The following is a 17,242-nucleotide window of genomic DNA, read 5'->3' as shown; positions in this document are numbered from 1 at the left end:
AGCAAAGGAAAATCAGGGCACAAAAAAAGAAGGGCTGTCCTTTAAAAAAACAAAAGCAACAAAAATAAACAAAACCCTCTACCTTGAATTAGAATAAAACACTAAATACCTGTCTCTGCAATGTGGCGGCAGTGAAGGATTCTGGTCCCTCCACAATCTTCATTAGTAAGGATATCCACTGGGACATACTTAGCGTACTACACATCTGTGGCATAATTGCTATGCTGCGGATGAAACCCAGTGTGCACCAACATCTATGTTGCTCCTTGTGTACCAGTTTATTTGAACAGGCAACTGAAACAAATGAAAGATAGTAAAAATAAAATTGTTGCATTATAGTGTTGCCTAGAAATAGACCAATAAAGTTTGATAAGGATGATTTTGCTTCAAACATATTATAACAAAATTAGCGCAGAGGCTGGCATGTTCAGCAGTTACATACCGTAGTTGAAAAAACATAACACATTTATCCATAGAGTTCAACCAAAACATATGGTACAACACTAGCCTGCACCATTCCCGTTTGCCAAGTTTTTATTTCCCATTTAATACATCCCAAAATTGTATTTGCTTTAGCTGCAACTGCTTGGCATTAAATATGATTAGCCAGCAACATTAAACAAACAGGCTGAGCCCCACACATGGAACATGTATGCATTATCAGTGAAGTCAAAAACATAGTCTAGTACGGTAACAGTAAAAAAGGGCGCAGGAGGCTAGTGGACAAATCGGGCGCCGCCATTCACTCCTATAATAATTATCGTTTACTGGGCGCCGAACAGGAAAAAAGGGCGCCCGAGAATAATAACGTTTTCCAACGGCGCCCGAAGATTTTTCATGTTTTATAACTGCTTGTGATATTTACGTTTCTTATTTCAATAAAACATTATTTTAAATGTTATCCCTTACTGTTTGTAAAACATTATTATTCACGAAACTAAGTGATCCGTACGTAATGTATATTGTAATATATTTTATCCCTTACTGTTTTTAAAACATTATTCTACACACAATACAGTGAGCACTAAGGAGGGTCTTAGGTTTAGGCACCAACAGGGGTGTCTTAGGTTTAGGCACCAACAGGGGTGTCTTAGGTTTAGGCACCAACAGGGGGGTCTTAGGTTTAGGCACCAACAGGGGGGTCTTAGGTTTAGGCACCAACAGGGGGGTCTTAGGTTTAGGCACCAACAGGGGGTCTTAGGTTTAGGCACCAACAGGGGGGTCTTAGGTTTAGGCACCAACAGGGGGGTCTTAGGTTTAGGCACCAACAGGGGGGTCTTAGGTTTAGGCACCAACAGGAGGGTCTTAGGTTTAGGCCCCAACAGGGGGGGGGGGGGTCTTAGGTTTAGGCATCAACAGGGGGGGTCTAGGGGTTAGGGGTAGGTACAGGGAGGGTTACTTAGTAATATTTTTTTTTAAAACGTTATTATACGTTTCACTATTTAAACGAAAGATTAACGTTTTTACAATTGCCGATTTAATGCACATTATTTAATGATTTATAACTTTATAAAACATTAATTTTAAACGAAATACAGTACAATACATTTTTAAACGTTATCCATGCTTATCGTTTAAAACCCCGCGCCCTTTTTTCCCAGCGCCCCTTTTTAACGTACGCGTCTAGTACAGTGTTTCTCAAACCTGTCCTCATGACTCCCCAACGATGCATGATTTGCAGACAACTTCACCTATGCATGGGTGGTGTAATAAGAATCTCAGCATGGTGGAATCCATGTAGCTAAGACACTAATTACCCCACCTGTGCATTGGTGAGGATGCCTGCAAAACATGCACTGTTAGGGAGTCGCAAGAACAGGTTTAAAGGTGTTCTTTCGCGAAAAAAGTAGGCAGTTAAAAAATGTGACAGATGACAGGTTTTGGGCCAGTCCATCTTTTTAAGGGGGATTCTCAGGGCTTTCTTTGTTTTCAACAGCATTTCCTGAACAGCAGTTTAACTGCCAAAATAGCAAGATACCAGCCGGCCTCCCTAATCACTTGCACACTATTATGTCAGTTAGATTTTGCAACTGTTGTTCAGGAAATGCTGTTGAAAACAAAGAAAGCCCTGAGAATCCCCCTTAGGCCTCTTGCACACTGCAAGCAAATCAGATTCAGATTCAGATTTTTAATCTGTTTTTACATCCGATTCCGATTCAGATTTTTAATCTTAACTGCATGCTGCGTTTTTTGATCCGTTTTTCTGTTGAATGTATTCAAGGAAAATCGGAAACGGAATCGGAATCGGAAACGGAATCGGAATCGGAAACGGATTTGCAGTGTGCAGGGAGCCTAAAAAAGATGGACTGGCCCAAAACCTGTCATGTCACATTTTTTAACTGCCTACTTTTTTCGCGAAAGAACCCCTTTAAGAAATGCTGGTCTAGTACATGCTTTTATAATATCTTGTTTGGACTATTGTAATAAACTGCTTTTAGACTACAAACTAACCGACTGGCACAGCTCCAATCTGTACTGAACTCGGCTGCTCTTCTCATTCATCTCTTTTCTCGCTCATCATCTGCTGCTCCTCTCTGCTAAGCTCCTTATTGGCTGTCAATTAGCAAGGATCCATTTTAAACTCTTAAATTATACATACCTGGGGCTTCCACTAGCGCCTTCCAGGCTGATCACTTCCTCACCGTCCTCCTGCGTCATCTGGATCCTCTGCAATTCAGTCTGGAAAGTCCTTAGGTCTGAAACATACTGCAATTCCGTGGCCAGGTTGCGTCCCCCATCGGGCTCCTGTCGCCTAGAGCATTCTGCACCTGCACAGTTCTACATAGCAAGAGTGTTCACACCCACAAAACGCTTTGTTTACTTAACCACTTCCGGATACCGGGTGGTTTGGCTGATCTGTGCTGCGGGGGCTCTTCAGCCCGCAGCACAGATCAGAAATCAGGCAGGGCGATCAGACCTCCCCCCTTTTTTCCCCACTAGGGGGATGTCCTGCTGGGGGGGTCTGATCGCCGCCGCGCTGCTGTGCCTAGCAGGGGGGCTCCTCAAAGCCCCCCTCCGCAGCACTAGTCCTCCCTCTGCCTCCTTCCCTCCCTCTCCCGTCCCCTGTGTGCGGCGCAGGACGGAAAGCCGTCCTGCGCCGGATAGGATAGGCTTTAGCCTATCAGATGCCAGCGATCCCCGGCCAATCAGAGGCCGGGGATCGCCGATCTCCTCTACGGCGCTGCTGCTGCGCAGCGCCGTATATATGTAAACACCGGGGAAGATCTTCCCCGCGTGTTTACATTTACCCTGCGAGCTGCGATCGGCGGCTCGCAGGGTGTTCACGGAGACACCCTCTGTGAACTGACATGGAACGGCCGCTCCGTTTCCATGGAAACCACTTCAGGATTCAGGGGCGTAGTTAAGCGTACGCAGAATCCAGAAGTGGTTAAAGAGACTCTGTAACAAATTTTTCAGCCTTAGTTCTTCTATCCTATAAGTTCCTATGCCTGTTCTAATCTGCTCTGGATTACTGCAGTCTTTCCTAACTGCACTGTGTCTGTAATAAATCAATGTATCTTTCCTCTGTCCTGTTTGTCGGGCTAAAGCTTGATTGTGTGGAATGTGCAGGGCTGCTTGTGATTGGTAGAAGCGATACACACCCTCTGCAGGCCCCCTGCATACTCTGAATGACTCACACACTATGCTTAGCTGAGCCTATTAGAAGCTGGTTAGTTTGTTTGTAAACACTGCCTAAAACTGTTAATTACAAGCCAGGATTGCAGCAGAGAGTGGCAGAAACAGCACAGAGGGGCCCAGGAGAAAATAATGAATAGAATGGTATGCTTTTTATTGTAAGAATATTAGAGTACAGATTCTCTTTAAGCTGAGCAAAAAGTTTACAATTCTTGCTGTTTGGTCATCACATTGGAGAAAGGCAAGCCAACATTTCCCTTTCTTTTTATGCGGTTTGTAGTTATTTTAACATTATTGAGCACCCATTCCTCCCTGTATCCATTGCCCGGTGGAGGGTGATTACCCGCACGCCTTTATCGGTAGTTGCTCCTATAGCAACCCAGGTTTATGAGTAAACTAGTTATCTTTCTTTTTCCAGGGCTCCTGGCGTACTTTCAGTATATTTTTTATGTGGTACCCATCTCTCTTATGTGATCTTTTGAAAGTGAACCAGTTGTTAATGTACAGGTACAGTAGTAAAGTCAATGCTCCACACAGAGTCGCATCACCATCCTTCTGGCTGCTCCCAATGCCTCTATAATCGCTTATGTAAATAAAGACAACTTTAAAGCATTGTAGCATGTTCCTTCACTTCCCCCATAATAAAGAAAATCCACCCCTTTGCGTAACTAAGTATGTAAAACTTGAAAAAAGCTTCACTCACTTGTTTTATCTGTGGTGCCACTTTCCACCAACATGCGCATCAAACCACACAGTGTTCTGGTTGCTTCATTCTGCATGACTTCAGCATTGACCCCAGCAGAGAGACATAAGCTCTGTAGGAGGTTTATGGTACTCAGCAGCATCATGGAGGTCGGGTGGAGATTTTTGTCCGCCTGCTCTCCTTCTGAGAAACGAGAAACAAACATAATTCCACCTGCAGTTGACAAGGGATCAAGCAAAGAAAGTTCATAAAAAATAAACACAAACCCAAATCATCTTCTGTATCAGAATCATCTGCCATGGGCTGAGCAGTGGGTGGAGGTTCTGTGAGCTTCAAATCATACTTCCCTTCTTTACCCATTCTGTATGAATTTGTGCTGCCGGTATCCCACTGAACTCTGATCCAGCCATCCTCTCCTAACTCCCCAATGACACGGCCTAGGCCAGGTGGCGGGCCATCCTTCGGAAAATAAGCCAAAAAGGGTAAATATTAAACACTTTCTGCTAACACAGAAACATAATACATGAGACTTAACATCCATCATTAATACCACCAAACGTGAGAGGAAAATCAAGCTACAAATGTGCAATTTAAGCAATGTTTACAGGACCCATAGAAGGGATACAACACCTTGGAACACACCTACTGAAAAACAGACTTCAGCTACCCTCACTTTAGTCCCTGGGAAAATCCAGCACATCGATGTGCAGTGTATATAGTACAATCCCGCTCTCTGGAGTACAGTCACCATACAGTATACAGTAGTGCCTGAATAATTCATTACATAGTGTTGATAGTAGCAGTGCCTTTCTAAGTAATTGATTACAGCAGTGGTTCTCAAACTTATTAGGGTGAGGGCATCTTGATGGCACTGAAATTTTTAAGGCACCCCTGGGCAAAAACAACTACAGAAATGCTGTTATTAGACAGCACCCTCCAGAAAGCTAGTGATGTTTATTAGTCATCATGCCCCCTTCAAGTAGTCTGCGACAGCCCCCTTAATTAGGTAACTTCCTTCCCTCCAAGTAGCTAGTGATGCTTATTTTGCCACATTACCCCTTCAAGTAGCTTGTGATGCTAGATTAGGCCACATTTTCCCTTCAAGTGGTCATTGACCTGCCCATTGTATCTCAATGTGCATTTGCTTTATCTGATGGCAATACACAAAAGTGAGGATGAATGGCAACGAACCCCTGAGAGTTGCTCAAGGCAACTCAGGGTGCCGCGACACCCACTTTGAGAACCCCTGGCTTACAGAAAAATGTAGACAATGCATTCCTAAACATGAAACAAATATAGTTCACAACAAAGTCACGGGAGGGTAAATTAGAGGAAAATAGACAAAGTAGCGGTGAAAACTTAAAGCAAACCTGTACTGGCCGGGGAACAAAAAGATAGATAGCTACGTAGGTAGAGGGAATGCTCTGAATAGTCCAGAGGCTTCCTGTGTCCTCCTTGACACCATCGCCACTGACTGGTACCATCTGACACTTCACTGCCATGCTCCCCTTCGAGATTAAGTGCGGCCGCAATGAACCTGCAAACAATCGTGCCTGAGCAATAGCATGGAGCAGCTTATGGACGAGTGGCTTCAGCTTACTTCGCAGGCATCCCCGTACTCGTGCCTGGACTATACAGCCACACTTGTACACAGCGGGGAACCCAGCCGCAAAACATATATGACAAGCTGTTGTCGGATATGTTCCGAGCAGATAGTTCGAGCACGGCAACGGTGGGGGTGAGGAGGACATGGGAAAGCTCTGGACTTACTTGCTTCCCTCTACCTAGGTTAAGCATCTAATTTTTTGTTACCCAGCCAGTACAGATTCACTTTAAGGAGGTTCTCAAACCTCTTCATGCAATGCAAAAACAAACAAAAAATACTTAGAATTCAAACTTAGTCCACAAAACCACCATTTGCTCTAAGTTTAACATCCTAAAATAAACATTTTATTTTGGGCTTTAGTATAAAGGGGTTATTCTGTCTGTGATCTAAAGCTGCCAATATCAAAGATGTATGTGTTCCCAATTAGGTAGATTATCTAAACTTCCTGTACCTGGGACCTTCATGCACCTCCCTTGTAGTAATTGCAACCTTTATGGTCCCGGAGACAAGAAATGAGAAACAGAAATGAAAAAATACAGTAACTGGGTGTCTAAACTCTTCCTTACTGTGCAAAAATGCTTAATTTGTTCTTGTCTTTGTCAAATTTCACACACTTCTGGTCAGAAAATAAGTTATAAAAATTCTCACAGATGTTCTACTAAAATTTCCCAAAATCGATAAGGAAGCAGTGATGAGTTTGATCAGAATTATACACAAATCTGCTTTGAACTCATCATTGAAATACAAAGCTTTGTGGTAGTCGATTTTATGCAGCTACTCCCTGGGTGTGACCAATAAAAATCACCAACTGTCCCAATTAACTATTAATAGCTGATCATCTGAAGCCCCGATTTTTAACCGACATTTGCTGGATGAGATGTGTTTATCAAAAACATCTATGTCTCTGTTAAAAAATAACTGTATCATATACAGTGCATTAGATCTCAAATCGCTTTTTGTGATACTTCTATGTAAGAAATGCATACCTGATCTCCCCATTTCCAGTCCACTCCTCTCATTACCCTAGTTCCAATTTTCATCATAGCAGCAAGCTCGGGTCCAGAGGCAGGCAGCTGCACTGGAGCAGTTTCCTTTCTGGACTCTTCCAACACAGTGGCAGATGCTCCCAATATGCATGTGCTCGATTCTTCTTCAGTGTTGTCAGAACTAGGACCTTGAAAAATTAAGCAATATTGCACAAGAAGACTTTAATATAACTGTAAATGAAACCTTTAACTAAAAATGCAGCATAAACTTAACATTACATTCTACACAGCACTTTTTTTAATCACAATTATGTAATTAATGTAACTAATGATAGAAGACTGTAAGACAAAGTAGGCAGTAGACACTACTATGTTGTGGAAGGACCTGCTCCAATAAAAACAGATCCCAGCTCATCACTAGGGGCTTAACTACATTGTGATTGCCCCCATGACTGTGCTCCGCTCCAAGTAAAAGCACAGCTGCACTGTGCCTACGTGACCCATGGCCGTCTCGTCAACGGAGGGGAGCATGGCCACAAAGATGTAGAGGGTTCCAGTGATCAGTATTAGGGTTGAGGATTCAGGAAACCTGTGGATCATCCAGAGACTTCCATCTACACCTTCGCAAGCATTTGACATTTTATTTGCCCACAGGTTTGCTTTAACAGTATGGTTATGTGGTTCCTGGTATCATAAATTGGATAATAAGCATGGAACCATAGAACCCTTGATAACCTAAACTACTTAAGTTCCAACATCCTACTGTCATTCACCATGGATATCCAATACAACCAACACCTGACACAAAAGCACATACCAACAAGCCGCAAGATGGTCTGAGTTAAGGCCAGCATGCCAGAATTGAGTAGGAGATTGAGGCTGTTGGCTCCATGCTGGCGAGTCAGCATGTTCAGCATGACCAGCATAAACCTTGCTTGTGGAATGGTCCCTAGGCTTGGTCCTGAGGGATTCTCATTAGTGATTGTCTGCAAGGGAACAGGCTGGATTCCTAAAGAAGAAGAAACTATATAATATTCTTCTAAAATACTTTCCAAACAACATCAGAGCTAATCTTCAATAAAGCTACTCACCCATTTCTTTGAATCTGGTGGCGGCATCAATTAATGTATTTCTAATATTCTGAATTGCCCAAGCATATAGCTTGCCATAAGTGACCTCTAGTAACATGCGGTTAAAAGGTGGAATAAGGTCTACATCCTTCACACAGTCTGTTAGAGGTTCACTGTAACAAAAGATGTTTAAGCCACAATAAAAATAAGGTCACGTGCACATGATCTGTTATACAACAAAATAGCTACAACTTACCTCAGATTGGTTCCCTCAGGCACAAGTCTCTGCCAGCCGCAGAACATTGCATACTGCACAGATGGAAGAAGAAAGCTCTTTGCAGCTAGTTTCAGCATTGTGTCTATTCCCTCTAAACGAACCTCTGCTCTCTCCAACTGTGAGCAAATAGATTTCCATCAGATCAGCCAACTTAAACAGTTCACACCATATCATGCTAGCCTAATAACTTCTTAACAGTAAAAAGAAAGATATTATTCACCAGGTTTCTAATAAAGCCACAGTTAATCACTTTGTGAGCTAAAGACCAATTCGAATGCTTTGGATTTAGTAAAAGATTGTTGCTCCATAGCAGGACCCCAATCCAGATCTCTCTTTGCTCCAAACAGGGGATTCTACTTTTGCCAAAACAGACACGCATCTTTGCTGTTGAATACAGGGTGCCTAAAGCTTTTCCTAAATGGGCTTCACCAGCCAAACCCTGCAGACCTCCTGCTCCTCAAAAAAACGTATCAAACATTAACCCTAAACTAAAATACTGCTCAGTTTCATTATAAGTGAGGTACATCTGTAACAAAACATAAAATAAAATAATAATTTAACATTAAATGGCATGTTGTCTACAAATAAAAGGCCATATACCTAGTCAGGCTGCAAGGTACTGGGTCTAGTGGTGCTCAGCGGAATGGCGCAGGGTCTTCTACTCTCAATGAGGTGTACCTTACAGTGTGGTTCACAACTATTACACTTTTTTTTTAGCATACCTAAAAATAGTTTTCCCACCCCTCACTAGATATGTCAACGGCCCATACAACTGGTGGTAACTGGATAACAATTTATCTATATATGCCTTTATCTCCATAAAGGAGCGGCTATGAGCTTTACTGCAACAAAGAAATGAGGTTTTCAGTCATGTATATGGATAAAAGCATATTAAAACCAGAATGATAAAAAAAAAAAAAAGTTAATTTGCTAGAAATGTCGCATAAAAACATAATGTGTTATACCTGTTTCAGTAAACATTTCCTCATTTTCTCTACATCCACAGGCTCCTCCTTCAATGCGAACTCCACAATGGTGTTGAGTAGGGCAGACTGGGGATAGGAGCCCTGCACATTGTGTTTCAACCATTTGTACTTGTGGACGCCTGCTACAGAACTCAGGATTGGCTGCCATTTATCCTGGAAAACAACATAGTACATACAGAAATCCTGATGAAAACAACTAATATTTTGATATACTAATTTTAACGTTTCACTACCGAAACACTTTCTAAATCCATTTTGTTTCAAATAAAGCAATGTGGATTCAATATTATTTATCAGGATAAATAGAAGACATGACCTGAACAAGATTTACAATTATTCTATTAGAAAAAGTCCATGCACCAATGCAACAAATTGACGTGCCAGGATCAACTCTGGAGCAAGAGTGGATGATAATATTACTTCAAGATCCGCACCGTCAGTAGAAAAATAGCTTTATTTGAAGTTAAAACATCAACATGTTAAAAAGTATGGGTTTAGCCAGATGATGATGCACAGGCGTTTCGGACTCCTCTGGTCCTTTCTCAAATCCTCATGGACCCATACTGAGTACTGAGTATGGGTCCATGAGGATTTGAGAAAGGACCAGAGGAGTCCGAAACGCCTGTGCGTCATCATCTGGCTAAACCCATACTTTTTAACATGTTGATGTTTTAACTTCAAATAAAGCTATTTTTCTACTGACGGTGCGGATCTTGAAGTAATATCAAGATTTACAATTAGGCAAGTAAGTCTTTGCATATTAGCAATACAAGTGACCAAGCCCAAGGACAACTTTCTTACAGGCCAAAGTATACTCACAGATGTGACTATATCGAAAAGTATATTTCCACAAAAAATAAAATAAATATTTGTCTCCTGTCCTGATATTAAAAGATCCTGACGTTAACAGGTGCTTTAGAATTTGTTAAAGAAATGTGTCGGCAATACAACACAACTGACAAAAACAAATTCAAATTGTTACATTGCATGTATTACTATAACTGCAAAAACATTCTCTCAAGATCACATCACAACCATTTCACGTAGTGAACCATGTCTTCTTAAATGGCGTTTTTACTTTTTGTCACCTAGAGTAATAATACTTGCATGGCTTTAAAGGATACCCAAGGTGACATGTAACATGATGAGATAGACATGGATATGTACAGTGACTAGCACACAAAACTATGCTGTGTTCTTTTTTTTCTTTACCTTCCTGAAAGAGTTAAATATCAGGTATGTAAGTGGCTGATTCAGTCCTGACTCAGACAGAAAGTGACTACAGTGTGACCCTCACGTATGAGAAATTCCAACTATAAAGCACTTTTCTAGCAGAAATTGGAGAGCAGAAAAGAGATAAAAAGGGTCAATAATTTATAAATTTTAGCTCTGGCATACGTCAGTGAATGTGTCATTGAGCAAAAACAAAACAGTTAAAACTTAAGGCCTCTTTCACAATGCGACGTTAAAGTCACATGTTAGAAAATGTTTTAACGCAGACTAACGTACAGAAATACTAAGTCTGTGCGACATTCACAGTGCACACGTTGCGTTTGTGTGTAACATGTAGCGTTATTAGAAAGTGCTGCATGCTGTGCGTTATTAGCTGCGTTAGACTGTTTGCACACGCTCAGTAATGACTTGGAAGTATACTTTTCATTGCCTGTATACTCTACTGTATGCAACGATAACATGGCATTAAGTTGCATTGTGACTTTTTTGGGGTGTTACGTTGTAATTTGCGTTGCGACCTTAACGTTGCATCAAAACGCCATGTCCTACTGTGAAAGAGGCCTAAAAAGTATATTTAAACATAAAATAAAACTGTGGAATATCTTAAAGAACAACACAAAGTCTTTCAGATACGAAGCTAGGCAGGGAAATAAATGGAAGAGGAGGAATACATTATAGATAAAAAGAACTCCCAGCATTCAACTGTTTGGCACTGACTACTAAAGGGCCAGTGCTCCTGAAGTATATGATAACTCCAAACCATAACAGCAGAAAAAAAGTTTTGCAAGTTTTGAATGCAGGATTAGAATCGTTATCACTTAATACACCCAGAAAAGTTGCTGTTGAACATTTTATGGTAACAATGCCGCTTTAAAAAGTCATTTTTAGGAGACGGAAGATAGATACTATTGTTTATTTTATTAGTTTATTTTTGCCTCGGGTGTCCTTTAGTATGAAAAAAACTGATGACTTCCTCATCAGTCTAAAAAATGAGAAATTTTCAAATCTCCTATTTTGGAAATTCTCCCAAATAGAGACAACGAACAGCAGTAAAAACCTCAGAAGCTCTAATCACTCTTCAACCTAGCCATAATTAAACCAGTCTTTCCTTAAAGTGGACCTGTATTCTTGCACAGGACAGACTGGAAAACAGAGAAATGCACCCTGTATGTGTTTAAAGCGTTTAGCCTATCTAATTACCCCTCATCTGTGTCTAATCCCAAATTGTAATCTGACCTCTCCCTGTGTCACATGACTGCCAATGACAGAGATGACAGATAAGCTCATTTGAAAGCACAGGGTGATAATATGTCTGCTTCCATGAATCAGGAAGTAGAAACTGTGCAGATTTATTGTAGGATTTACATCAGCTGTAACAAAGAAATGCTTTTTGTTTGAAGGTTATTATGCTGTTGTGTATCTTTTAGAGCAGAGAGGATGTTCTGAGTTCAGGTCCACTTTAAATGGTACCTAAAGTGAAACAAAGGTGTCCAATTTTACTTACCTGGAGCCTCTTCCAGCCCCCTGTAGTCCTTCCGGTCCCACCTTGTCATTCTGCACCGTTCGGTTCAGCAGCTGTGCCCCTCTGAAAGCTGCCTGATTGAGCCAGTCATGGGCCACAGTGCATGCGTGTCCCTGGCCACGCGCCTCCTCGATCACACTCCTGTAGCCTGGAGCATTCGGCGCAAACTGTGCAAGTGCTATCAAGGAGGTGCGCGGCCTGGGTCCACGCATACAGCTCTCGAAGGAGACAGTATTTGCAGACCCTGAACAAACACATGCAGATCAGGTGTTTCTGACATTATTGTCAGATCTGTTAAGATTAGCTGCATGCTTGTTTCTGGTGTTATTCTGACACTACTGCAGCCAAATAGATCAGCAGGGCTGCCAGACAACTAGTATTGTTTAAAAGGAAATAAATATGGTAGCCTCCATATTCTTCTCACTTCAGTTGTCCTTTAAGTATTGTATGATACACCCCATTCCATTTGCAACCTCATTTATGGTTATCCAGGTGAAAAATTATGTTTATATAGTTTTACTGGATCTGTGCAAGTACAAATTAACCCTTTAAAATTCATTAGGAGCAAAATATGGTTTCAAAGTTACTGGTTGTGGATGACACAATCTAATAATGGAATCTTTTGCAAATAAGTTCTATATGAGAATTACAACCAAATGCAAAACTTATCTCATAGCAAGCTGTGTTTAAGACACACTGTATATACTTACTTTTGGTGACTTAACTGCTATGGGTTTTTTATCCACTGACACAGGACTTGAAGGAACAACAAAGGGCTCCTCTTGTTCACCTTCATCAATACCGATCTTTGTATCATCCGCATCGGCTGATTCAGACTTTTTGGGCACTAGGGAGCAGAATGAATCACATTCATATAAAGAGTCAGGACAAAGCACAGCAAAAACCGTCTCTGGCTATGCATATACCTTTCTTTTTCCGCTTCTCTCTAATGATTCTCTGAACTATTCTCCTCCACCGAGGTACGGAGCTGAGAAGCTTTAGCTTGGATACAATAGACAAGTCATTGCAGACAGCAGGTCGCAGCTCATTGAAAAGAAAGCGGAGGCGTTCAATGACAGGTGCACACACTTCCTTATAGGAACGTCCTTGTTCCTGATGGGTCTAAAAGTGAACATTTATTAAAGCAACAGGCCTGTTACATGCAAACACAGGTCTTTATTTTTACTATATGCGATCGAATAAGACACTAACCTTAATAACAATAAGTTCTTAACAAGGATACCTTTAATTGGCTAACTTAAATAGAGATGTCAGGGAACGGTTCGGGAACCATTCGCCGGCAAACATCTGACCCTGTACTACTTCCGGGTTGCTATGACCCGGAGTAGTACGGCTGCGCTGGGACGGCACTTGCGTTGGGCCGGGCACTTTCTGCGCATGTGCGTGACGTCATGAGTGACGTCACACTCATGCACAGAGAGTGGCCAGCAACAGGTGCACGATCAAAGATGCGCACTGCCAGCCCAGCCGTACTACTCCGGGTCATAGCAACCCGGAAGTAGTAGCGGCCCATAGGGGTTCGCCTACATCCCTAAACTTAAAGCGGACCTGAAAAAAAAAAAAAAAAAAACATTTCACTTACCTGGGGCTTCTGCCAGCCCCCTACAGTCGCCCTGTGCCTGTGACATTACCAAACGATCCTCTGGTCCCCTGCCGCGACTCACTTTCGCTCTCGTAGACTTGCAAGTCGACCTCCACTGCGCATGTGTGGCCAACCCGTAGCTAAGAGTGTTCTGTGCAGGTGCAGTACAAGAAAATCTCTACTGCGCCTGTGCAGTGCGCTACCGGGAATGGGAGCGTGAACGAAGGCGCGCGTGGCCAGGGCCGCGCAGACGCGTTGGACATCGACTCAACAAAGCAAAAGTGAGCTGCGGCAGGGGACCAGAGGATCGTTTGGTAACGTCGTGGGCACAAGTCGTCTGCTTCTTTTTTTTTTTTTTTTAAGATTGTTCAGGTTTCCTTTAAAAGAACAAGAGTAAGCTTTAGGCTATTCCGCCTTCATCAGACTCGAATCTTGTATGCTGACAAATTGTTAAAATACACCTGTGTCAGCATACAGGTTTCGAGTCTGACGAAGCAGAAAACTTATTTTTTTTTAACGCTAGTCAATAAATGGTATCATCTATTCAAAACTTGTTGCTTTTACTGATGGCTAATATACTCTACTGCTACTTACCTTAATAAGTGAGCACTTGGCTTGGTAAACAACACGACACACATCAACGACAGACTTCGGCAATGTCTTATGTTTCATTTGATCTACATTCAGAGCAGCATGATGGACCATAGATAGAGCAATATTACCTGCGAGGTGAGAAAAAGAGTAGCACTGTTGTAGTCTAAGAAAACATACGGCACATTATTCTTTAGCAAATACAAAGTAATCATACACACCCAAATCTTCATGTTTCAGTAGACAGCAGAGCAGCAAACGGCCCACTTCTTCCACGGGGTGCTCGGGAGGAAATGTAATTGGCGTAGTCAGGTGACACTGCTTACAATACCGCTCAATCTGACACAAAAAGTCCTGAAGAAGCAAAGCAGAATATACCGGTTATGATTTCTAAGTATCGTTGCAAAAAACAGAACTCTGTCATATGGTTTGAAAATAATGGCACATTTATGACAAATTTAAATGCGCCAAATTTTCATTATGCAGCTGTCATTTCCCAGTAAAAGGGCAACTACCAAAACTGTACATATACAGTATTTATTTTCACAGAGTTCCATTCACTGAATTGCAATACAGGTTGTTGCCTTCAAAATGGATACCTAAAGGTAACCCAAGAGAACCTGAAACATGAAAGATGCAATTAAAAAATGAAAGCAAATATTTTTCATGCAGCTCTCAAAAGTGAATTGAGACTCCTCTCTGAACAATACAGGCAGAAAGCGGCTATCTGAGCTACTGTACCTGTCAGGGGCGGGGCTACCATAAGGGATACCCTGGCTATCGTCCCAATGCTCATTTTAATTACGAATTAGAATCCTTACGGACTCATGATTACTCGTGAGCCCATCCCTAATGGCCATAGCAAATTTTGGCAAAGGGTGAAGCCAAAAGACGGCTCACCTGCTGCAAGCAAACTCCTGGGTGGCTTTAATGCTATTCCCACTCCGAGTAGTCACAACAATTTGTGATTCTGGCACCTCTTTTTTTTTTTTCTAATTTGAGCTCCGCCACCCAAATTAATCACAGAGTTCTGCTCGATCATAATTCTCATTACGGGCTATGGCAGAGCCCAAAGCGCTGAAATTAGCTGAGCACCTACTTCTGTTCCTGCAAGGTTTTCGGCAGCATTGTGGCTCACTTGTCCCACCTGGCACACTCCTCCAAAGCCTTCATCCTCGCTGGCCGCATCTTCTCAGTGACCTGGCAAGTTATTACGTAATAGTATTCACCAGGTCACTGACAATAAGCATCCCTGAAACGCATGGACTAATGGAGCAGTGCGTCTGCCGGGACAGGCGAGTTGCTATGCTGGCAGAAACTATGCAGGGGACCCGAAGAGCACAATTAAGTTAGGGGAAGGGGTGAGAGGAGGCAGCTGGCTTGGAGGTCTGGGGGGAGATACCTCCTGGGAAGGGGTGAGGGGATGTTTAGGGGGCCCCTATTGTAGATCTATCCCTGGTACCTGCATGTGTCACATCTAACCATTACAAGGAAGGCCAAATAAGATTCAGACTGAACTGACTGATGCTTGGAAGACTACAGAGTTTGGGAGGGAGCTTTAGACACTGCAAAAGTAAACTACAGCATCTTTCCATGCACATCTGGATGACACTGTTGGGACCTTACACAATGGCTTAGCACTTGACTTACTTTGCCATGTCATGTGAATGCAGTGATAGGACAGCTCCCTTCTCCACTGAGAAACAGGAAATTACATTTGACTAATTACATATTTACTTACAAATTACAGGAGCTCCATAAATAAAAAAAATAAAAAAACATTTTCATGAGCACCAATTCTCTCCCTTTCTTTGCCTGTGTATATAAGGCCATGTGTAGCGTTTCATATTAGGAAGAAGTAGTAATATGAAGTACGTAAGAATAAGAATAAGAGTAAGAATGCAGCTCACAAGAACTAGACACAGACGTCTCCATATAATCAGTAACAGAAACGTATTAAATGCATAACTGACAACACTATGACCTCCAGTAACCAATCTATGGCATTAAAATACAAAAGAACATAAAGTCATTGAAGCAGAATAACGTTTTTTTTTTCAAGGACATTTCAGTGCAGTTCAAATACCCAGAACAGTCTGCAGCAAGGATAACAGGTACTTTCATAAACAAGGTTATCAATCAAAGCATGTAGGGAAAAAATATAAAGATACAGAACACACGGTCTGTTGAAAAGATTTAAAAAAAAAAAAAAAAAAAAATCTACTTGCAATAACCTTAACCCACGCTATTATTATCATATCACAATAGGCCTTTTCAATACATACATATTCTCCTAAAAAAAAAATTACACGCCAATTACCCCAAGTATTTCAGTTTGTAAAAAAAAAAAAAAGTTTGCTTTCTTAAAACAGAAAGAATTTGCGATAATTCAGGTTGGAGTGAGCTTGATATGTCTCCCAGGGCATCACTGCTGAATATATGCAAATTAACCATTATTTCAGTTTGTGTCATACTTTTTCAGGTTGATAACCTTGAGCCATTCAATATATTTTTTAAACATAAGGAAGGCAGGTAAAAAAGTATGGGGAGTATATACCATCACCTTATATACTGTAATTTCAATATACAGTGCATCCGGAAAGTGTTCAGTGTTCACTTTTTCCACATTTTGTTATATTAGTCTTATTCCAAATGGGATTACATTCATTTGATCTTCAGAATTCTACACACAACTCCCCATAATGAAAACGTGAAAAAGTTTAAGATTTTTGCAAATTTGTTGAAAAAAAAAATTTGAGAAAGCACATGTACTTAAGTATTCACAGCCTTGTCCATGAAGCTCAACATTGAGCTCAGATGCATCCCGTTTCCCCATATCATTCTCGAGATGTTTCTTCAGCTCAATTGGAGTCCACCTGTGGTAAATTCAGCTGATTGGAAATGATTTGGAAAGGAACATACCCATATAACAGTGACAGGGACTTTTGGTTACGCTTTAATGCATTTGAGCTCACCAACTGTGCCAAAGTGTCCCCAATCTGGTGAGTCCTACCATGCAAAAATGCTAA

General features: G+C 41.6%; 1 protein-coding gene across 9 annotated transcripts in view; it reads right to left on the bottom strand.

Annotated features, from left to right (window-relative positions):
* Nucleotides 1-17,242, bottom strand: part of HERC2 (HECT and RLD domain containing E3 ubiquitin protein ligase 2) — a 250,080-nt gene that overhangs the window by 127,204 nt on the left and 105,634 nt on the right. For all 9 annotated transcript variants that reach the window (XM_068268132.1, XM_068268135.1, XM_068268138.1 and 6 more), the window contains exons 28-39: nucleotides 14,435-14,567; nucleotides 14,217-14,344; nucleotides 12,946-13,141; nucleotides 12,730-12,866; nucleotides 9,244-9,417; nucleotides 8,258-8,394; nucleotides 8,023-8,174; nucleotides 7,749-7,940; nucleotides 6,932-7,119; nucleotides 4,606-4,798; nucleotides 4,340-4,522; nucleotides 110-294 (exon numbers count right to left, since the gene is read on the bottom strand). In XM_068268132.1, the coding sequence (XP_068124233.1) occupies nucleotides 110-294; nucleotides 4,340-4,522; nucleotides 4,606-4,798; nucleotides 6,932-7,119; nucleotides 7,749-7,940; nucleotides 8,023-8,174; nucleotides 8,258-8,394; nucleotides 9,244-9,417; nucleotides 12,730-12,866; nucleotides 12,946-13,141; nucleotides 14,217-14,344; nucleotides 14,435-14,567 (1,998 nt within the window). The remainder of the gene's footprint in view (nucleotides 1-109; nucleotides 295-4,339; nucleotides 4,523-4,605; nucleotides 4,799-6,931; nucleotides 7,120-7,748; nucleotides 7,941-8,022; nucleotides 8,175-8,257; nucleotides 8,395-9,243; nucleotides 9,418-12,729; nucleotides 12,867-12,945; nucleotides 13,142-14,216; nucleotides 14,345-14,434; nucleotides 14,568-17,242) is intronic.

Source organism: Hyperolius riggenbachi, chromosome 2, assembly GCF_040937935.1.
Source record: "Hyperolius riggenbachi isolate aHypRig1 chromosome 2, aHypRig1.pri, whole genome shotgun sequence".
Lineage (NCBI taxonomy): Eukaryota > Metazoa > Chordata > Amphibia > Anura > Hyperoliidae > Hyperolius > Hyperolius riggenbachi.
The sequence above is the reverse complement of the archived record's forward strand: the minus strand, read 5'-3'. Positions and strand labels throughout refer to the sequence as shown.